The 22,722-nt window shown below is 39.9% G+C and overlaps 5 protein-coding genes across 11 annotated transcripts in view; 3 read left to right on the top strand and 2 right to left on the bottom strand.

The window, feature by feature from the left end:
• Window positions 1-4,635, top strand: part of flna (filamin A, alpha (actin binding protein 280)) — a 54,571-nt gene extending 49,936 nt beyond the window's left edge. For all 4 annotated transcript variants that reach the window (XM_084068814.1, XM_084068813.1, XM_084068811.1 and 1 more), the window contains 5 exons: window positions 231-363; window positions 920-1,096; window positions 1,278-1,496; window positions 1,884-2,081; window positions 2,713-4,635. In XM_084068814.1, coding sequence (XP_083924940.1) covers window positions 231-363; window positions 920-1,096; window positions 1,278-1,496; window positions 1,884-2,081; window positions 2,713-2,897 — 912 coding nt within the window. In that variant the 3' untranslated portion in view covers window positions 2,898-4,635. The remainder of the gene's footprint in view (window positions 1-230; window positions 364-919; window positions 1,097-1,277; window positions 1,497-1,883; window positions 2,082-2,712) is intronic.
• Window positions 4,636-5,906: 1,271 nt separating this feature from the next.
• Window positions 5,907-9,884, top strand: emd (emerin). Of its 2 annotated transcripts, none has more exons than XM_084068919.1 (7): window positions 5,907-6,045; window positions 6,609-6,687; window positions 6,847-6,942; window positions 8,517-8,551; window positions 8,640-8,665; window positions 8,958-9,017; window positions 9,252-9,884. In XM_084068919.1, the coding sequence occupies exons 2-7, from the start codon at window positions 6,609-6,611 to the stop codon at window positions 9,445-9,447; spliced, it is 492 nt and encodes a 163-aa protein (XP_083925045.1). In that variant the 5' UTR covers window positions 5,907-6,045; the 3' UTR covers window positions 9,448-9,884. The 2 variants fall into 2 exon arrangements, with proteins under 2 accessions (XP_083925045.1, XP_083925044.1); XM_084068918.1 differs by having other exon boundaries at window positions 5,934-6,045; window positions 6,599-6,687.
• Window positions 9,885-9,935: 51 nt separating this feature from the next.
• Window positions 9,936-16,159, bottom strand: LOC311053406 (ninjurin-1). 3 transcript variants are annotated; one of them, XM_084068917.1, is made up of 4 exons: window positions 15,888-16,159; window positions 12,698-12,935; window positions 12,366-12,553; window positions 9,936-11,185 (listed from the first exon to the last, which is right to left on the bottom strand). In XM_084068917.1, the coding sequence occupies exons 1-3, from the start codon at window positions 15,957-15,959 to the stop codon at window positions 12,414-12,416; spliced, it is 450 nt and encodes a 149-aa protein (XP_083925043.1). In that variant the 5' UTR covers window positions 15,960-16,159; the 3' UTR covers window positions 9,936-11,185; window positions 12,366-12,413. The 3 variants fall into 3 exon arrangements, with proteins under 3 accessions (XP_083925043.1, XP_083925042.1, XP_083925041.1); XM_084068916.1 differs by having other exon boundaries at window positions 12,377-12,553; XM_084068915.1 differs by having other exon boundaries at window positions 12,418-12,553; window positions 15,888-16,157.
• A 617-nt stretch (window positions 16,160-16,776) lies between these two features.
• LOC311053405 (large ribosomal subunit protein mL49-like) lies at window positions 16,777-19,509 on the top strand. Its single transcript, XM_084068914.1, has one exon. It carries the CDS (start codon window positions 17,060-17,062, stop codon window positions 17,594-17,596), a length of 537 nt encoding a protein of 178 aa, XP_083925040.1. The 5' UTR covers window positions 16,777-17,059; the 3' UTR covers window positions 17,597-19,509.
• Window positions 19,510-19,808: 299 nt separating this feature from the next.
• Window positions 19,809-22,611, bottom strand: las1l (LAS1 like ribosome biogenesis factor). The gene has a single exon (XM_084068845.1). It carries the CDS (start codon window positions 22,435-22,437, stop codon window positions 20,713-20,715), a length of 1,725 nt encoding a protein of 574 aa, XP_083924971.1. The 5' UTR covers window positions 22,438-22,611; the 3' UTR covers window positions 19,809-20,712.
• Window positions 22,612-22,722: the final 111 nt, after the last annotated feature.

Genomic DNA, 22,722 nt, shown 5'->3' with positions numbered 1-22,722 from the left:
GGCAACCATTTTCCCAAAATGTAAACCTTATCAAAAATAGCAGGTCTACAAGCTTGTAGATCGGTTATTTTGTCTATTCGTCGTACGAAAAATGATATGGGGCTTCAAGTGGTTAATCGTGAGTGAACAGTGTTTGATGGTGCTACTGATGTCTGGTAGCATTGCAGTCATGTGGTAAAAGTGGTAATGTTGCTGTAGTGTTGAGCGTGTGAGTCTGTCTTGTTGAGCAGGAGTCGGGCTTGAAGGTGAATCAGCCGGCGTCATTCGCCGTCAGCCTGAACGGTGCAAAGGGTGTCATTGATGCCAAGGTCCACAGCCCCTCTGGTGCCCTGGAGGAGTGCTGTGTCACTGAAATTGATCAAGGTAACCAGCTTTTTACATTTTCCTATGCAGCGTTCAATACACTTCAATATAGTCTAGATCTGTATAATATTTCTACAATTATCTTTCATTACTAGCATCCATAACGTCTGTCAGGCTCTTTACAGAGACCTTGTGCATTATACTGCATTACACTTTACTTCACTAAAGCTTACATTTTCTTTTAAAACATTTTACTCTTAAGTTATTTATTGTGTCCATGTGGATGCAATATAGAGAAGTCTATGTACAGTATATGTGCAAACTCACGTGGTCAATATTAATAATGCTTAATTTATACCTAGTCGTGCTTGTAGATCAGCTATTTTTGGTGTGACTTGAGTATATATCAGGCTTAACAGTGATTCAGAAATGGCATCCTCATCTGATATATGCTGTTGAATCCAGGCTGCAGATGTAAATGTGTGTACACATAATTGCCAATGCTGACAGATTGGTGGGGAGGAGCCTGCAGTGTTGCAGAACACCCAACTAATTGGATTTGATGAACATGCAAATGTCAATTCTCCACTTACCCTGAAAATCTCCACTTCACTAGATAAGTACGCAGTAAGGTTCATCCCCAGAGAGAACGGTCTCTATCTTATTGATGTGAAGTTCAATGGCAGCCACATCCCTGGGAGTCCATTTAAGATCCGTGTAGGAGAGATGGGCCAGGCTGGGGACCCTGGGATGGTGTCAGCATATGGACCAGGCTTGGAGGGAGGCACCACAGGTAACATGCATCTCTAAAGTCTATTGTGACATATTTACAAGCGGCAAGTGTGGTAGTTATATTGGATAGATATTGGCAATGAATGAACATTCATTGCCAACAATGAATATTTTAATTCTTGTTTCGGTCAAATTACATTTTTCCTCCAAATATGCTCACCTCAACCTTCATGTACACCCAGGCACTGCGTGTGAGTTTGTGGTGAACACCACAAAGGCTGGCGCGGGGGCCTTGGCCGTGACGATCGACGGGCCTTCCAAGGTTAAGATGGACTGTGTGGAATGCTCGGAGGGTTACAGGGTCACGTACACCCCGATGGCCCCCGGCAACTATCTAATTTCCATCAAATACGGTGGACCCTATCACATCGTCGGCAGCCCCTACAAGGCCAAGATCACTGGTGTGTAGGAGCTTCTTTGGCATGGGAAAATAGAATGTACATTGACCACATTCACACACCGGCCGAGGCGGTCATTTTGCTGTTATGTTACTTAATCACTTTCAACCTGGCATCCCTATTTTGGGCATGTCATTATAGGCACAAAATGGCATATCTTGTAGATCGTCAATTTTTTCCACATGAAACCATCGTTCGACGAAGTACACAGTTTAAGTTACGGGAAAATTAACCAATGTGCGAATATGGTCAATAATATACAGTATGCAGTCTCTACATGCATTGTCGATCACAGATTAAGGGAGACCGTTTCAGCCTCACTGACATGATGATAGAGGTCAATATGATTTTCAACCTCTCTCTCATATCTCTTCTCTCCTAATCTTCCAGGTTCCAAATTGGTGTCTAGTCACAGTATGCACGAAACCTCATCTGTGACGGTCGACCCTGTGACCCGCGCCATCAGCTGCTCTCAGCAGGGTGCTCCCGCCCAGTCAGATGCCAGCAAGGTCGTCGCCAAGGGCGCAGGCCTGACCAAGGCCTTTGTTGGACAGAAGAACAGCTTTAGTGTTGACTGCAGCAAAGCAGGTGTGTGTGTGTGTGTGTGTGTGTGTGGTTATGGCACAAAAGTGTATACCGGGGTTTCCTCATACTATTGGAGTTGATGTAGGCCAACCTAGCAAGAGGAAAATATCAACAGAAAGTGTAAAGATGATACTTGATGTATGAGCTGTTGAATCTTTGAATATTGCCTAGCCTAACCTCACCACCATCACTCTTCTTAACATAGTTCCACAAACCAAGAAATGTGGGGACCTTGTTCAAGCCTGTGCGCTGCTTAAAAGGATTTTTGCCAGCCATGACAGTGTGGCTGGTATTGTTTTCAGTTTGTGGTTTTATGTCTGGACAGATATTGTCACCATGATGGTGTCACAACCAGTTCAGATCATAATGAAGGCCGACTTTAAAGATGGGTGTGGTCCGAGCTGATATAATTTTTTTCCCCCATTAGCATTGCTACAACATGCCAACAATCTTTGAGTGGACATTTCTCAGTAAACGTAGTGCCAATAAAAAATAAAATGTTTTTCCAACTATTTCACCAATACTTAATCAAAAACAATATACCAATCGCCCCTGGATTTTATAGTGTGTGTGGTTCTTTGAGTTGCTGTGGGTATTTATTCTAAGTTCTCTCTCTCTCTCTCTGTCTCTGCAGGGCGTAACATGCTCCTGGTCGGTGTGGATGGTCCCAAGGTCCCGTGCGAGGAGATCCTAGTGAAGCACTTGGGCAACCGCATGTACAATGTCAGCTACCAGCTCAAAGAGAAGGGCGAGTACATCCTGGTGGTGAAATGGGGAGATGAGCACATTCCCGGAAGCCCCTATCACATCACTGTCTAAACCCCCACCAACACCGATATCGGAGAGAAAGCCCTTTATCGTATCACTGTTTTAACCAGCTGAAATTTCTGTCAGTCTTCAATCTAACCAATCAGCACCTGCAACATTATTGTTTACAAAACCCAGTCCCTTCTGTGTTAAAGCAGAACTAATAAGAACCCCCCAACTCCCCCTCCTTAACATATTGCTGTTTGACCAGTCCAGAAAACAAACTCCCACGTCAATGTTTACCTGAAGCCAGATATCATTGTGCTCTGAAGCGGAGTCTTTGAAACCAAACATTTTCCACTTCACTGTAACAACCAGCTAACCTTTTGACTCCCACTCAGTCTCCCAAAGATGAATGCATAGACACTGAATTGTTCCTTTTCATCAGTCCACTCTACTCATCTCTTCCTTTCTCTCCCCATCATTCTTTTCATGCCTCTCCTAATCATTATCCACTAGTAGATTTAGAAGGGGGGATTATGCACCTTTTTTTAATTACTGTAAACTAGCCATCAGTTGTGCCTTAGGCTTTTCCATGTTCAAACAAGGACACTGTTTAATGGACGATTAGACTGTAGTGTACTTTAAAATAGTTTAGGAAGGAGGATAGGCTAGCTTATACTGTAGAATAGTGTAGCAGAATAGTTTTTAGCCTTGCATAGCATGGAGGTTCACTCTTGCACTGCTGAAACCGCCCTAGTATGAATAATGAATACATTCTTTGGAAACTTCTGTTTTGTGAACAATCATGAAATATACAATATTTCAACAACAAAAAAATCAGGTGCATTGTGATGCAACTCTACTTTTATAAGAGAACCACAAGTAAAAGTACCCCAATGAAAATGTTATGCCCGGGATTGCCCGCTGACAAAGTTGGATAGTGCCATAATTGTTCCCATAAAGATCTATAAAAAAAGATGTGCCCATTATTATGCAAGGTTGTTTTTGTTGCATTGAAACCTAGTGCTGAGTGACCCATGCCAGTCCAGTATGTTCATACTGCTCTCTAGCCAACCCATTTGTTTTACTTGCTGCTAGATCCAGTTTTAGGCACTGCTGTTCTTAAAACCATAACCCATAAGGATTAGAATGAGGAAAATGGGCAACGCCAAAGGATTTGAGCTACAATGGTGTGAATAGGCTAGTAATAAGAGAAAGGTTAGTATCAGCTAGTAGGTTGTAGATAACTGTCAAAGTAGCTTACCGTCACTATATGACATGCTTTCTTGACACTGATGTTGAGAAGATATTGCCTAGACTCTCTGCGTGTTCTATACATGATCCAAATATGCTACACATGTTCCATTACTGGCACTAAAACTCACTCTTCAGACACAGAAAGACAAAACAAAAGGACAAAACAAAAAGGATCAGAACTAGATTAAAATAAGTTGTGTGATGTGGTCGATGTTGAAAAAAATGGAGCTGTTACATAAAAAGGGACATATCCAGAGTTGAGCTGGACAGAAGGGCTGAAGAGTATGTTTGGTGTATGAACTTTATTGTCCTATAAATATAATGACCAAAAATGATTTAATGAGAACTGTTACCTTGTGGTTCTGTAAAATGTCTCCCCCTCACCCGCCGACCCCCTCCCTTCATCCTTTTAGCTCTGGCTTTGTGTGTATTCAGTATTTCAGAACAACAAAAAAAATGCATCTTGTCTTAAATAGAAAAGCTTTTAAAGTGTTTGTAAGACTTACAGTATTTTGATACACAATAAAGTTGTCTAAGTATTTTTTCTGCCTATCTCGTTGTGTATTTTGTGTTTGTTCACACTGCTAAACGTTTAATTTTTGTAAGCTGAGGCTTTGTCAAAACCACAAGAGTGAATAATTAATGAACACCAACATGCTGTTGTGTTATTTCAAATGCAACATGTCATGTTGTGAGTGTGACAGATGTATTCTGTTCTCATACATGGATTCGTGTCAAATGGAGAAGTTACTTTTCTCATAAGTAGTTTTACATAATATGGACTGCCTGGAGAATTGGTATATCATACTACAGCACAGAAATGCAATCCTACACAATTGAAAACTTTGTAGATTACTGCAGCCAACGCCCTTCCCGGAATACTTCATGTACCAGTCACATACCCATATTAGGCCTTATGGCCATACTAGGATTCCTCCAGAGGCCGCTGCAGTAAAGGAAAACCTATATGGAAAGACTTGCATAATAAAACTCATAACTCCTTAAATCCACAAAGACTCGCATGTGTATTGCAAAGTTTGAGCACCACACCGTTTACCAGATCAAAAATATAGTTTTAAGAGCAAAATATAGGTAAACATGCCCTTGTATTTTAAACGTTTAATTAACTTAAATTGAGATGAGATTTAGTTTTCGGCAGCTTTAGGTGGGCCCTAGCTCTGGTCCAGATCTCTTAGGAGCGGGTGCTATTCCCATGGACTGAAAACTCCAAAGTCTCCAACTTTAATACAAATAAAGGAAACGATTTTGCTACTCCTCGAAACAAAGCTTGTTTTGTGTCGTTGAAAGACTATTCTCCACGGTGGGAAACGTCTCAGGACCCCCCACCTTCTCTGTATAATACACTTTTTGGGGAGATAAAATATTTCGCCAGACGGAAATTATTTTATTTACTCACCTGCGTCCTCTACAGATTTGGTCAACGGTAATTTATAGTGACCAGATCTGTAGAGGGCGCAAGTGATTCATTAAAATAATTTCCGCCTGGCGGGCATATTTAATTTTCTGCCCCTAAAGTGTGTATTATTATACAGAGAAGGCGGGTTTCCCACCGTGGAGAATAGTCTTTCAACAAAACAAAACAGACTTTGTTTTGATGAGTAGCGATTGACGAAATAATTTACTAAAGTTGGAGACCTCGCACAGTCGTGGAATTATCAGTGGGAATAGCATCCAGAGCTATAAACGCTCTGTCTGGACCAGAGTCCCATCTAGGGACTTTGAACTGATGGCCGCTAGACAGAGTGCATTGCTCGTATTCGTATCGTAGATCCCGTTTAGTTTTGAAGTCCACTGGGCGTGGTGACGACCAAGGTGGGTCATCCAGATGTGGTCCGGCGTCACGCCCCCTTTCCACTACTGTCGCTGCCGCTGGTTGTGTGTGTGTGCAGAACCTCGCCTGGGATCTGAGCCACATTGTTAACGCTTCTTGGTTTCGAAGGTAAGTGAATCCCGTTCATTTCTCCAGAAACGTACTCTCATTGAGCCTTTGACTGATTAAATATGTCGCGCTGTACAGTAGATGTGTAGCCTACTCTACTATTTGCTTACGCAGTAAGACCAAACGTATCTGACAAAGGCAAAACAGTTGCTAACGACTCTCATAATGAAAGTTTTGTTCTCATTTATCTGCTCCTGACTGAATTGAATCACTATTACTACTGCAGTGCATGTTTTTCTCGTTCATTGCTTTTCCGTCACTTTCAATGAATACTTTTACTTAAGGACCTATAGTTTGAGAGCAGAGTTTTGAAGAATTTCCTCATAGTTTGTAGCTGCTTTTATCATGGCAGGCAGCCAAGTAAAGCCTTAAGCCAGGCGGGCGGCAGTTATGTCTCCTCCCCTTCCTTCTGCATGGGATTACTTTCAATTTCAAACTGTTCTCAGTTCTCACTCTATCTATCTCTCTCTCTCTCTCTCTCTCTCTCTCTCTCGCTCTCTCTCTCTCTCTCTCTCTCTCTCTCTCTCTCTCTCTCTCTCTCTCTCTGTGTCAGGGTTTTGTAGATGTCTTTGAGTAACAAAAGTGACCAGGAGATCAGCAGCTTGCTGACTGAGTATGGCATCAAACATGGACCCATAGTTGGTATGAGTAACACACGTTTCCACGTTCCATCTAAAATGCAATGCTAATAATAAACTAGATAATATTGATAATATGGTTAATATTGTATAATGATGATACATGATATTGATACAGTGTCATTTAAATGCCATACTAAGAGAATGTGCTTTGTGTGTTTAGGCTCAACACGAAGGCTGTATGAGAAGAAGCTGAATGAAGTGATGGCCAAAGGCTCTTCACAACACTCCCCTGACAAAACCTACTACAGAGAGGAAGGTACAGTAGGACACAGGTTCTTAATTGGGGGAATTGTGCGCTGTTTGTTTTGAGGGGCGTTTAGACATTTATTTGTACACTGTATTGTTAGGAGACAAGGTTCTCCCGAACATAACAATCAACCTGAACCAATCTATATCTTAATTTCACATTGTGTAACCTAAGGGAGCTTCCATAGCCAATTATGCCCTATATACTTAATCATACGACGAATAGCAAAAATAGTTGATCTACACATTTACAACCTGTTGCATCGCAACCATTTTTGACAATACATGCCCAAAATAGGGATGGTTGAAAGTGGTTACCTTACCGACATTAAACCATTTCGTTATCTCAATGTCACTAGTCTTTTAGGGGAAGTAGACAATATTTACACTATTGATAGTACATATATGAGATGTTTCTTTACTGTTGTTATTCAGAGTAATGCACCAGCATCACCAGGACAAATATCTTGTGCAAAAATGTACTATTTACTATTTACTCTGTTCTGTGATAAATAAATAAATGAAAGCTATCTTCATGTTCCATACTTCATTAACATAAACTGATTAAGTAAGAGCCTATCAGAGTACAGATCAATTCACTTAGAATTAAATCAATTCATAAATAAACTACTAAATTACTGTTCACAGTCTGAAGTGGTAAAGTAAGCAAACTCTGAACTCTACAACACAATACTGTTATTGTGCTTATACAATATTGTCATCATTCAAACAGTGTCATGGTCATTATTATTAATGTATATCTTACTGGGCTGCCATCCAGCATCAATATTACAAACAACAGAAGATAGTCATGCAAAATAAATGATGACAAATTGGAACGACAGCGCTGTAACTGATATTTACGACCTCTGGAATGGGTCCTTTCTTTGTCACTCATGCCATCTAGTGTTCATGTTCTGAGTTAAATACACTAAGGGAGAGAAAAAGTCTGGACCTCGTCTATAGAAGTCACAAATGTCAGACACAGATGTCCTCCTTATGACAAGTACCATAACTAAAGGAAAAAAGAAAGCTTAGGGTGGGTTACACTGTTTTATTTATTGTCAAAAACTAAAATTAAAATATTACATATTATATCATCATTGACCTGAGGCCGATTCTAAAAACGCCTTCTAAATCCTGACCTAAGTTTTCTGAAAAATTCTGGTAAAGATTTTGTTGCTATATATACTGTATATAGCAACAACTACACACAGAGGTGTTCCCTGCTTGAAAGGTGTAACAATGTATAGATGTTCCAGATCTAAATGGGTTAACAAATGCATGAATTACCAGATGATTCATTTCAATGAGCACCTTTTTTCTTTAAGATATGAAGAACAAAAGATTACAAAATGTAATATACGTTGCACAATGTACATTTCATTTTCTTTTTACTATACAACAAAATCAAAAGAAAAGAAGAAAAGACAAAAAAAAAGAAAAAAAATAATACCCACAATCCCTCCCACCCATTACTGAGCACTTTTATGATTGAGGTCCAAAGTGTGTTCATGTTTGGTCTAATCCAAATAGACTGTACAACAGTATATATGATTTGTGATGTTTTCTTTTCTGTTACAGAAGAGGAGGTAACCTACGTTACATATCACAATCCAGTAAGTTCCGTTGTTCTGTGTGCCTGCCTACTATTTTTATTATTTTTATACACCATCTGTGTAAATAATGTCAATGTTATTTCAATAGGTTAAACATGAAGCCTACGGGGACATGTGAGTACAGCTTTTACACACACACACACACACACACACACACACACACACACACACACACCTCATATATGCCATGATTGCTGTGGTTGTAGTCTGTAGAGATACAGTATGCATTCTGCTGAGGGAATGGGCACTCTCTGATCATCCATGTGCAATTAAACTCCATTCCAGAATAAGACTTTGTTACTCCATATACTTGTTTTTACCGTGGTCAACCATAGACCCCTAGACCTGCAAATGTAATGTACAAAGTAATTTCTAAACTCACCACACTGTCTTGTTTTTCCACCAGGTTAAGGCGGAGAGGAAGCTTTGAGCAGGTCAACGATGAGGAGTCGGACCAGGACACAGAGTGAGTATAGTGTGTGTGAGAGAGTGTGTGTGTGTGTGTGTGTGTGTGTGTGTGTGTGTGTGTGTGTGTGTGTGTGTGTGTGTGTGTGTGTGTGTGTGTGTGTGTGTGTGTGTGTGTGTGTGTGTGTGTGTGTGTGTGTGTGTGTGTGTGTGTGTGTGTGTGTGTGTGTGTGTGTGTGTGTGCGTGCGTGCGTGCGAGTGTCTATACATTTCAAATCTTTCATTTCTCCTGCAGGCCCCCAATCCAGAGCACCAGTGCAACCAGTATCAGCACAGTACAAGCTAGAAAGCCGATCAAAAAGTCTGGAGGAGGGTGCAAGTCCACAGTAATTAAGCTGCTGTTATTTGCGCTGGTAGCAGGTTTCCTCTACTTTGTCTATTGCAGCATGGAGAACAATACACAGAATCCTTTCACTGAAATAGGGATGTGATTTCTCTTTGTTTGTGATTTGTGTTTGCCGATTTTCCTGCTTTTTTTCAAAATTTACACACATTTTGGACATTTTATCGGCTAGAATAGTATTGCATTCTGCCATTGCATGGGATTTAAAAATGCTCCTTACTTTGATGCATGGACCCTATTGCACCAAGATGCATCAAGATGCATATGCAATCTCACATTTTCTCTAATTTTAAAATCTTTTATGCAAAAGATTTTAGTTTTTATAAATGTGATTTGTTGTCTTTTGTGGAGAATACAGTATAATATGCTTTATTAGCATGACTTAGAACTGTTGTGAACTGTGTAGCCTAATGAGCATATTTTACTGTTGTTGCCCAGAATGCCCACACAATATGTCCTTTCTAAACCCAAGGTTTTGGTTTTCGTCGTCTTGGTGAATGTTATTAAATGAAGGTTACAAGTCCAGTTTCCAGTGTACTGTATGTTGGGAACGAGGAAGCAGTTCAGACTGCCATACAACTTCAATATTCATAACTTTATTGTCACATCACTAGTTTACACCAGGTATAAAGGAGTGGATGAAATTATTTTTATGAATTGCAGTTACATTAAATAAAGATTATTAAAGAGTAAAAAATATGCATCGAGTATAAAGGTTACAAAAAATAAAACAAACAAAGTATAAAGGTAAATAATATTCAAGTCACAAGAATGGTACGTGATCAAATACACTGTTCTGCCGTCTATTTAGCTAAATATCAAAAACAAATATACATCAAATGTGTGAGGATGTATCTACAGTCATATACTGTCCATAAGGTGTGAGTGTTACTGTGTTCCGTACAGATAACATACAAAGCAGCTATACAGTACATTTAAAGTATTAAAAACATTAAATAGTACATTTTATAAAATGTGCAAATTCTGCTCAGATGGTCCCAATAGCTTTTAGAAAACATGTTATGAGAAAGTGAGAAACTACAGCATACAGTAAGTAAATCATTTGATATACATACACGAACAAAACAAAACAAACTCCTGACTAAATGCATGCACCGGTGTAGAGGGGTATGAGTCAAGAGTATACAGATAGGTTCAAAGGTGAAAAACTAAATGAGTTTGTTGGCATCTCTTATGTACTCTGAGGAGATATACTGTAGTCTATATGCCAAGACAGGGACAGACTAATCAGGGTTCAAATCTGTGATAGTGGCAGATTTTTTATATTTAGGTTTTTGGTTTAAATGAAAACACTTTCGTTTTGACGTTTTGAATTTTGGAAAGGGGCATTCTCTGGGCCCACTTCCCCTAAAACGTATCAGCACAGGGACAAGTATGGTAGTTAAGTGGTTACATAACAGCTGCATTGAGATCAAAATGTGTCGTCCAGAGATCTAAAAGAAACGTTTGAAGTTACCAAATTAAGAAGGGTTTAAAAAATAATAATGATACAGTACTTTCTTTATAGAGGACAATGGGTAAGCACGTAAACATGAGGATAATCAATATTGAGATATATTAATATTGAATGGTGGACTTTAGGTTATCACTGGCCTCCTCTAATCAAACATATTTCCATGATGTATCAGTTTACCAAGTGTCCAATGTCCCTCAGATTTAACGAGTCCCAGGGTGGGAGAAGAAATCCCTAATTTTTCTAGATTGCTGAAACTATTTAAGAACCACTACATTAGATGCCTCCAGTCAAGTTCTGGACAATGGTGATGGGAAAGGAGTGTGGTTCTGGTAGTGACATCACTGCTGACCTGGGAAGGAACAAAATATTACTAATAAGAGTTGACAAAAGTAATATTGAGTGGACAAATAGAAGACTGATGTGTTCTGTTTTTATTTTCATTTAAAAATATTTAGCCTACTGCATTCATTTAGCACAGTTTGGACAAACATTCTCCTTTTATTAATAATTAATTCATTAATTTGTTAATGAATTGAAGCTCCATTCTTAGGTCTATTTGCACTTAAACAATTTGCTTTTTTGACAGCTTATACATAGCCCAGGCTTAATCCTTATTAAAGGAAACAAGAGTGATTTGTAGACAATGTTGCATTCTCGTTTAATTCATTGCCCTTCTGCATTGAACAATAAACTAAAAAAGTGTATTCATATAGTGTAAATTTAGTTTATTGGTTATTTATATAGCATTAAATCAAGATAAATGAATAATAAAAATGTGGGTGTCAGCCACCGCAATGATACGACATACTATACCGATACTTGGCCACCATATCGCACCACGGGTGAAATACCTATACCATTACAGCATACCTGCCATTCATCCTACTCCTCCCACTCAATGTTCCCAAGTGACAGGCGCCACCCCAGCCCTTAGGGCAGTGACAAATATCACCCTCCCCGCCCGGCTTATTTTGTGAACTGTTTGTATCCAATAAACAGTGACGATAATATCATCACAAGAAAATGCAGGCTGACCGACATTCAGTATACTGAATGTCAGTCAGTCTGTCAATGCATTTTCTTTTTTAACAAAAGTAAAAAATAAATTAAAAAAAAGACATTGATTAATATCTTTATTATGTGTATATACACTATATATACTATAATTGTTGTATAGTTTTGTGTTGTTAAAGTCTAGATTACTGGAGTTAGAGTTCCCTGGTGTTCATTCCCATAAGTAATTCCTCACAAGAGTTTTGAATAGAATAGATTTTTTAAATTGTATGTGTTCAAGGCCATAATTATGTGGGTTAAAGTCCCATTTCTTGTACAGCCAGCTTCATGGAGTTCAAGTTCCCCTGGTGGTGGGGACCTCGAGTCCCAGATTTCAACATTGTGTGGCTTTGAGTCCCATATCTTCATTCCTTTTTAAAAGCCTGTTTATGAGTATAAATGCCTTTTTATGCCTATGTAAAGCACTTTGAATATACTTTGTGTAGGAAATATGTTAGTTTTACAAATAAACTTGCCAATGCCTTGCCTTGACTGACTGACTGACTGACTGACACAGTGTGTGCCTACCCAAGTCTGCGTCCATCGAATCCAAGTGCCGTGATGAAGATGTTGATGAGGACCGTGAAGAACACAAACACTGTGCAAGCGTTGTTCATTGTGTTCAACTTGGCATGCTTCTTCCTATCATTTAGGTCATACTTCACTGTAAATAGAGATAAGAGGGGTGGGGTCGGATGGACAAAAATGGGTGAGTATATATGTACCAAATCCTTGGGTAGAATTGGAGAAAAGAAGGGTCAATATTGAACAGACGTGTAAGAGAGGGATAAGAAGTTTATTCAATTACCAATAAAGACGAGCAGCAGGCCCACCACAACTTGTAAGACGAGGGAGATAGACAGCAGGACAATGAGGGGAGTATAGAAACGGTACTGATTCCCCACGTACAGAACAGTCTTCAGCTGAGAAGAGTTGGCCATCAGCAGTGCTACGTCTAACATGCTCTGAGCTGCACTCTTCTTAGTGGCGTAATGATTCAGGTTGATGGCCCGGTACACTTTACCAGAGGGGTCTGTGTGTTGTGCCTGTGAATTTGGAGAGGAGAGTTTAATTGAAGAAAGGCAGAGCAAGTCTATTCATATAGCACTTTTCAGGTAAGTAAAAAATACTGCTAAAATGACATGTGCTTACCATACCGTCATGACCTGTGTGGTCAGCAATATTTTTTGCCAAGCCATGCAGTAATACAGGTTTTCTTTATTTATTTATTTATAACAGTGTGTCTTGGATATTTTATAAGTTCTCCTTTCCCAAGTACTCTATATACTGTGTTATTCTAAAAGAAAGGAACTTAAATAAATGTAGTCCTTATAGGGTTAGGAATTCTATGACAGGTGTTTTGTTAAAAGTGTCCATGACAGAAAATCACAGAAAAAACTGTTAGATATGCTGTCAGTACAGTCTGCCATTGTTCTGTGTGTTGCGTAACTTGCGTAACTACTGTATGTGTTAGTGTTTCACTAGGTGTGGTTTCAGAAGAGAAGGGAGTGGCAGTGCTGGCACACCTGAAAGAAAGAGAGAGAGAGAGAGAGAGACAGAGAGAGAGAGAGAGAGAGAGAGAGAGAGAGAGAGAGAGAGAGAGAGAGAGAGAGAGAGAGAGAAAGAAAGAAATATACAAGATAGGACATGCTCCCAGATGTTCTCTCTCCGCTACATTCACCACAAATCTCTCTCACGATAGCAACATTCTCACTCACAATATACGGCCACTTGGCTAAGTGCATCACTGATACCCTCTATTTTGACGCCAATGATAGCACATCACTTATCACATACTAATCATACTTCCATTCTCATACATTTTGTCTTATATTTCCACAAGAGCCTGAGGAACTCTGTCTATGCACTTGTGTTTGACATTTGTTTGTATATTTGATATTTTCACTCTATTCATTTTTTAGCGGCGCTAGCCGCTCTATACCTTTAGGTATAGAGCGGTAGCCCTCTATACCTGGCTTTTGCGTCAACGTTCTGATTGGTCAGACACGTCAACAAAGTGATTGGTCAAGCTTCATGTGACACGTGGCTATAAACACATTATAAACACTTATTGTTTTTTTTGCCAAGCCATGCACCTCTATACCTGGCTTTTGCGTCAACGTTCTGATTGGTCAGACACGTCAACAAAGTGATTGGTCAAGCTTCACGTGACACGTGGCTATAAACACATTATAAACACTTATTGATGACAAAATGTATCAAAGGCGCCGCTACCTTCACACAGGTGTGATTTTTTTATGTACACTTGAACTTGAAGTTGCAGAGTCCTGTGGTGAGCCATAATACCCCAAATCACACAATATAATACGTATATATCTATATATATATATATATATATATATATATATATATATATATATATATATATAAATAGTGTTCATTTCATTCAGTAGAATGAATGATGATCATACATTTTTCTGTGTGATATCAGGTGTCAACTCAGATTGCCTCCTTGAAAAAAGCATTTGCTACTGTATTAGGCTACTACACCACATGAGAGTTTGCAGTGCTTGCTAGAAGTAAACAACATCAGTGGACACAGCATTTTCTGGGATGTGAGCACAGCAGTCATGCAGGCAAATTAATTCTCACAGACAAATGCAAAGTCCTGGAAAGTTTACAAAGCACTAAACTGTATTTGAACATGACACTTTTATGGGAAGCCATGGCACCACGATATTATCCCCAAACCGTGAATCCTAATTATAACGAAATGGTAAAACAAAAAACTATCTTACATAGAGCTTAAATATTTGGAAGATGAACAGCTAGACTAGACTAAGCTGTCTAGAATAGACTACACTAGAATATTTGTGTAACACATCACCAAAATGTATAGTTGGCTTCACAAAATCAAAGCAAGTTCCTATATCAGAGGAAGGTAGGTGATAGTGTAGTAGGCTAGTGTGGTGTGACAGCCAGGTGTCAAAATGTCACGTCTATGAATGAATGAATGCATGAATGAATTAATAATTGTATTTTCGTGTCTGGCTGCCTCAACACAGCCCATCCCTTACGGGATTATTCAGACACATTTTAAAGAACACAGTATTTCCAGTGCCAACATTCTGACACTAAAATAATAAACTAAATAAATACCCCATACTGTATACCTGACTCTGATCAAAAGTACAGAGACAGTTTAGTCTAATTTTCAAACTAAAGAGTGGAGGGCAAGAGAGAGAGAGGAGAGAACAGACAAGACAGACTTGAATGTTAACTTAGGCAGTGGAAGTACTCAGCTATTTTACTTAAGTAAAAGTAGCAATACCACAATATAAAAATACTCTGTTAGAAGTAAAAGGCCTGTGTTCAAAATGTTACTTGGTTAAAAGTAGGCCTACAGAAATATTGGCATCAAAATATACTTAAAGTACCAAAAGTAAAAGTACTAAAAATAGCAGATCTACAAGCTCACAAAGCGTTTAGATCGGCTATTTTCAAATAGCCTATATGTAGGGCTAATGTATGTTTTATAATATAATAATTTAAATCTGCAAAGTAACTAGAAGCTAACGTTTTCAAATAATTGTATTGGAGTAAAAGTACAATATTTGTAGTGGAGTAGAAGTAAAAGTATTGAAAATTGGAAATACCCCAGTAAAGTAAACAATTCCTCAAAATTTTACTTAAGAACAGTACTTGATACTGTACATACAATATATATACATACATACAATACAAATAACTCAAAGCTTATAGGAGTAAGAACGAGTTATTATTCTTAGTAAATATATACAGGATATTCATGCTTCTGGAAACACTGGAGCCAATTAGTTTATATGTTTTTAATTGATCTTGGCTTTATGGAGTGAAAACAGTCTTGTACTCAGGTTATGTGTTGTTATTGTCTGTTTTGCATCTCTGTTTCTTATATGGACCTATTGTGTCTGAAATAAAGTTTATATGTATGAGTTGGTTTGATCCATCACAGTGCCATATGCGTAAGTTGCACGTAGGGTTATAGGCTATCTTACCTCTACGTCACCTGGTTTATTCAGTGCAATTGCCTCTGCCTCTCCGTTGTTCTTTCTCGTCTCGCTATCCATTATCTTCCCGATTGAAGAAGTCCGATTTGCCTGTAAATTGTGTAAAAAAAAAAAAGTGTCTCTAGCGAAGTCCAACTTCACTGGCTAAAAACGTAATGAAACGGCGGCAGTTACTCACTAGTTACTGTACAGTACAGTAGTACAGCAGCCTACATACTAACTCTCAACAAGCCAACCGGACTGACAAGTGTCAACTGCAACTGTAAAACACTGTCGTCATAACTCACGTCATAACTCTCTCTCTCTCTCTCTCTCTCTCTCTCTCTCTCTCTCTCTCGCACACGCACACGCACACGCACGCACGCACGCACGCGCACACACACACACACACACACACACACACACACACACACACACACACACACACACACACACACACACACACACACACACACACACACACACACACAGTCAGTGTATTAAAACGATTTCCAAATTTCGGATAGGAACGTTTAGAATGTTGTCAAGTTCATAATAATTCAATAACAACATATAACAGTAGAGAGGATAGGATAGGCCTACGCCTACGGAGGATACAGAAAACAAGTTTAAAGTAAATTATATAGTACAGTGCACTGCAGGTGGGTGTAAGAAAAATGTAAAGAATAACCGGCCTGTGGGGGGCAGCCAGCCACACCGAACAGCAATGAATTTCAAACAGGAGAATAAGAAGACGATTCAACTTCCGCCTCCTGCTCAGTAATGTTGCCATGTCCGCTTACTATAAGCAACTTTGGGCTTCTTTTTCTGTGAAGTTGCTCTCTAAAGCTTGGTAGTTGCGGGTTGCGTTTTTTTTTTTTTTTTTTTTGGGCCTCCTTGCTCCTTCCTAACTATTTTTTAAACCCGTGGTTCTCAAAAAAATGTCAAGGACCCCCAAAATACTTGGCCACATATCTGAAGATAATGATGATTGTGCCAGGGACCCCCATTTGTGTATTTAAAATGTTTCAAAAACATTATTTTTCAAAATTTTTCTTTGAAAATAGCACGTCTACGTGGCTATTTAGCTGACGTTCAAAGTGTTCTTTAGGCTTGTTTTCATACACCTGGTTGCTTATTTCTCTCGCAGAATCTGGCAACACTGCTACTGAGGCGATAACATGTCGGCTCGCTGCTACACAATCACAATGTTACACAGGACGTTCATAAATGCCTTCAAACTGCACAGCCGGACACCGGGGAGACCCGCTATCCTGCTACGACCACTGAGTTCATCTAGTGCGGTAAGCAAGACGAACGTGAATATAGAGGAGTCTACAGAGGAGTATTACACGTTTGTGGAACGACTGATCCCACGATCGCGGGTCCCCGCTCCTCCTAAACACGACGGCCCTTCCCCGTCTGGCTGGGTCCCTCCGTCCGAGTCACCTCCGGACCTGCCGTACATGATCCGTCGGTCTCGGATGCACAACATCCCCGTGTACACCGACGTCAGCAACGGCGGCAGCCGCAAGACGACCCTGGTGCGGAAGGTGGAAGGGGACATCTGGGCCCTGGAGAAGGACGTCAAGGAGTACCTGAGAGAAGTCACCGGCAAAGATCTACCGACGCAAGTCAACGAGGTGACCATGACTGTTCGTGTCAAGGGCCATTTCGATTCAGAGCTGAAGGCCTGGCTGTTGAAGAAGGGATTTTGATGATTTTGTGGAAGAACTGCAAATCTTTACGTTGGCAACTACCAATATTTAAAAGCAACATTACAGAAAAACAAGCCCAAAGTCGCTTATAATAAGCGGACATGGCAACACTGACTGAAACTGTATTTGATCTTTGGATATGGTGAGGAGTCTGAGGACTACTACAGAATCAATGGGCCAGCTGTCACTGTATCACTAGCCTCGGTACCCAGGCGTGTGTACTGTATCACTGACTCAACCAACCGACACCAACTTTTCCTTCTATCGAGGAGGGACGTGCCACCATCTTAAAATGTGCACTGCTATAACTGTGTTACATCATATTGACATCGTGTGTGTGAAATTAAAAGGTCTATAACTATTGGCACAATTCTAAAGCCTTGCTTTGTTTATTACATTGTGGAAGTTAAGTCCAAAAATGTATTCATAGGCTGTAATACAAAGTCTTACAACTTTGAACCTAAAATTGTGAACCCTGTTCTGCACTGACAGTGCTATGCCAACTTTGCCGTGGGTTGGGATTGTTGCTACAATCTCTGAGGGGAGATTGTGAGAATAAAGATTAAGCAGTGAGATAATAATTAAATGGCCTATCGGATGAATTGGTGTTGTAATGATAACTTGACATTCATGTCAGTTTGGGGGAAGACCAATGTGGTAATTCAAAGATTTGACAATGAAGGAAGATCAAACATTGCAGGATTTTAATTGTACAACTTTAGGTATTTATACTTTAAAAAAAGCACAAGTCTGTACATAACATATATGTACAATGTCTATTCAAAACAATGTATGCACAAACATCAAATTACAAGATTGATAATTGAGTTGTGGAATTTAGGCAATGATTTAATATATTTAAGAACCACTTAATTAGATGCCACCAGTTCAATGTATGAATGCATGTAGACTGTAAACGAATTCAACGTATGTTTAAAAGTTAATATTTAACTACTGGGTCTTTACATTACTTATATAATTGCCATTCTAATGTTGCAGTACACAATTATGTCAGTGATAGATATCTCACAACAAAAGATTAGGTGACGAAGTACATTTACTCAAGAATTGTACTCAAGTACAGTTTGTGTACCACTGATCTAATTTGAATTGGTTTTACTCTGCATTTACATCCTAAGGAGCAGTAAGCAGCGCATGGGGACCAACTCCAGTTTTAATAACAGTACTTTGGTCAAGGAGTAGGCCTACTTAGCTTTTGGTGTGGGAGAAAACCCAATGCAAACACATGAAAATAGAGCTGCAACTATTGATAATTTTCTAAGCGTTTATTCTATCAGTTTCTTGTTTGATATATAGTGTATTTATATTAAAATATAATATACATCAACAAATCAATTAACTACTTAGCATTTTTATACTTCATCACACAACAGTGTCATGCAAGAATAGTGAAAATGGCATACGCACCATCATGACTTGTTGAACTTGAGCTTGTAAATCAGCTATTTTCACTATTCTTGAATTTGTTATAAATCTTTTAAAACGTTTCGCCTATAATGACATGCCTTGCCCAATATAAGGATTGGTTATTTTATTAAAAGTAGTGTAAATGATATTCTTTGGTTAAAACAAAGCTTTTTATTGAGAAGTTAAAGCTCTATATTCTCAAAGTCATTGCTTTAGTAATTGTTAAGCAATATTTAATGAACAGAAAATACATTTTCAGGTGGTCTGCCAATTTCATCCTAACAGGAGGGAGTACCCATTTATCAGTTTAAAATTTACAGTGTTCATTTCTATGTTGTCTGCTCATTTCTGTATTATCGCTTCCAATTATACTTGTTTATCCTGTATCCTGTAGGAGGTCTCTCTCCTGATTGACTCTTGTATCCTGACCTGAAAATGCATGTTCCGTTTACTCAAGAGCTGGAGAGACAGGGAGATCTTTTACTGAACACTTGTACAAATTCAAAAAATCACTTACTACCTTTAAATTAGATTACTATTTTTTTTAAATAGTCAATAACTGTTGCAGCACCCCTACACGCAAACTCCACACAGGAAGGCCACCCTTGCCAGGGTTTGAGCCCCAGTCCATCATGCTGTAAGGCATCCTTGCTATCCATTGGTCTCCATAAACTCATGAGGAATGGCATAAAAATAAAATCATTCATCCATTCTGTGAAATATGGTTTATATCTCTGGTTCTCAATGTCGGTTCAGGGACCACCAAAAAACTCCAAATGGACTCTCACAGGTCTGTAACTCAGATAGTGTACAAATGGACCCATTTCACTGAGGATTTACAGTATAGATTGGGGTTTCAGTATAGTCAAGTGGTTTAGTTCTCATCCTTTTTAATTTCAAGGACCCCCAGTTTGATATTCATTAGTCCACGGACCCTATTTGACTCCAATCTCCATTGTAAAATTAAATACCGGTACTTAGTTTAAACTGTAAGGGCCCTGGTGGTTCATGGACCAGACATAAAAAAGTCAACCTTTTAAAAGGTTTAAATCAGTATATCTGCACCACCCACACACATCCCTAATTATTTCAAATAAAATTGCAATCCCTAATTATTAAAAGTAACACAATTACAGGAAATGACTTTGTGTTGCTCCCCAGATAAAACACATCTGATTTTAGTTGAAAAATGGATTTTATTTGACATTAAAGGATGTACAAGTGACATTGCACAACATTTTTGTGTATAGCTCAATAGCTCATCCTATGTGGCATTTTCAAATAAGATTTCAACCAATGGCATCCTGCAAAGTATGAAATTCACAAACAGCTATTTCTGCAGTAAGCAATTCTGCCTCAAAAACAGCCTATTAAGTGGAGTATTCTTTTTTCCATCAGCTGTGTGAACATATCTCTTTCGTTCAAGATCACAGTTTCTGTACAAATACAGCATTTCATGGGACAGCATGGCATTTTCAGGGTTTAATATTTGCTTTACTTTTGAAAGTATGTGGTGTTCAACAACTATGTAACTGTATATATATCAATCAATCCTGTTGTCTACCTGAAACAAAATGCTTTTCCCCCTTACCCTGCTCCCACCCTTTCTGGCGACCATCAAAACAATTACAAGGACAAAAACTGAATGTAACAAAAGGTGTAGGAATTTTCTTTTGACATTTTACACCTTAAAACAGTTGCAGTCCCGATTTCAATTTGCTGACATCACTGTGGGTCCAGGGGAGGCCTTGCGATGTTCTCTGTGGAACAGACACTCCTGGAACACTGTGCTGAGACGCGCCTTCCATCTCCATCGGCTGGTCGAACACAGTGATAGTGGAATAATTCTCCACCATGAGGCACGAAGGGTCTTCCGATTGTCCAGGCACTTTACCGAGAGGAAAGTTCTTCCACTGCACTTTATCTGTGCACACCTGCCAGGGAGATCCCTTGAGCAACTCTGCCTTTTCTGCCTGAATCTCCGGGTTCAGGAGGTCCTGGAAAGTCTCACTTCCGTCAGAGCTGGTCTTCACTCGTCTCCCATTGGGCTGGGGCCTAGAATGCTGCAACTTCTCATTTAAACTCTCTAGTGTGTATATGGGCTGGTCTCTGCGCACTGTAGAAGTCACACTCCCTGAGTGTGTGCCCTGTGTGTAGATGGAGCAGAGCTTTAGTAGCTTCTGTCGGGTCTCCACAGGCAGCGGGTGTTCCATGTCATCCAGAATCAGCTGAAGTAGGTGAGGCGTGCTAACAGAGGGAGCATCCAGACAGGCAGAGAGAAGCTGCTGCCACCTCAGCTGAATGCGGTTCACAAAAATCCTGTCCTTCGCTCTGGGCCTCCTCTGACCTTTGGTTTCAAACTGGTAACTGGATCGCTTGGTGTTGCAGAGGAGGAGCTCGGAGATCCACGCAGAAATGTAGAGGGACCTGTGATTGTCGGGTTCTTTGGAAAGCTGCTGAAGCTCGGTGAACAGCTTTTCCAGAAGGATGTGAATAAAGGACGGTGAGTTGAGCATCTTCAGGAGCGGGAGCCAAAAACACAAAAAAAGGTTAGGAATCCGGGGAGAAGTTGAACTGTAGTCTTCAGAAGTGTTACAGTCTAATGATTCCAATTGTTCAACAGTGGGAACTAGAAATCCATCTTCCATCAACACATCAATGAGTGTGTCACTGCATTCTACAGCCAAATGCTTGATCTGAGCAAGAATCCAGGTCATGTCTGCAGAGGGGGCTGCCCACAAGCACTTCTCTTTGTCCTCATTGGGTCCATCAAATGTCTGGTACCGTTCTTTTTCAAAAGAGATCAAAAGTTCCCGTGCCCTCTTGTAGTTTTCTATCTCTTTCTGCCTTGCAATGAGCTTGTCCTCCTGTCGTTTCAGCTCCTCCTCTTCATCCTCTCCTTCTTCAGATTGTGAATCCCAGTTCAGCCCACCGCCCAGCTGTTTGGACCAGTACTGCTGCTGGAGCCACTCAAGGACCACGTCACAGCCCTTGCGACACCACTTCAAAGTAGGGAGCTTGTGATGAGTGAAATCGTGCCTGAGGTCCACGATCCACTCGGGGATTTTGAGCTGACATGCCAGTGATCTTAATGGACGAGCAACGAACCCCTGTTTTCGCTCTGTGATTAAATTGACGAACCTAACCAGCGCCATTCCGTAGAGCAGGATGAGGTCGTCGCCATCGAGTTGTCCAGACTTGTCCAGAACTTGACACCGCACCAGGTCTGCTGTACCCTCCACAGCAACGGGGGTGTTGTTGGAATACCTGCCTTTCCAGGCAGAGATCCTGTGCAGGGCATACTTCTGTAACGCACAGTCCTTTGAATACAAATATTCAAGCACCTGATCCCACTCAGCTTTGTTGATCCATGCTACCACATGGCGGTTTTTATCGGAGCTTTTCTTCCTCATTCTGGCCACTTGTAGGAACGTAAACAGACGCGATCAATACGGTACAGTGCAACCTCACTTTCTGTCGCGAAAAATCTGACTTGCGACAACCAGTCTGTGGAAGCAGTGGATTAAACGATGTTTTCTTCAGCTACGTCAAAACCCACTTCGCATGGTGAGCTAACCATGTAGAATAATGGGAGCTAACCAGTGTTGCCAGGTTTATAGAGAGAAATAAGCAACCAGGTCTATGAAAACAAGCCCCTAAAGAAGCGACATGAGCACTTTAAACTTACATACACTGGC

This window comes from Gymnoscopelus microlampas (genome assembly GCF_963454915.1).
Source record: "Gymnoscopelus microlampas genome assembly, chromosome: 10".
NCBI classification, from domain to species: Eukaryota; Metazoa; Chordata; class Actinopteri; order Myctophiformes; family Myctophidae; genus Gymnoscopelus; species Gymnoscopelus microlampas.
The sequence above is the reverse complement of the archived record's forward strand: the minus strand, read 5'-3'. Positions and strand labels throughout refer to the sequence as shown.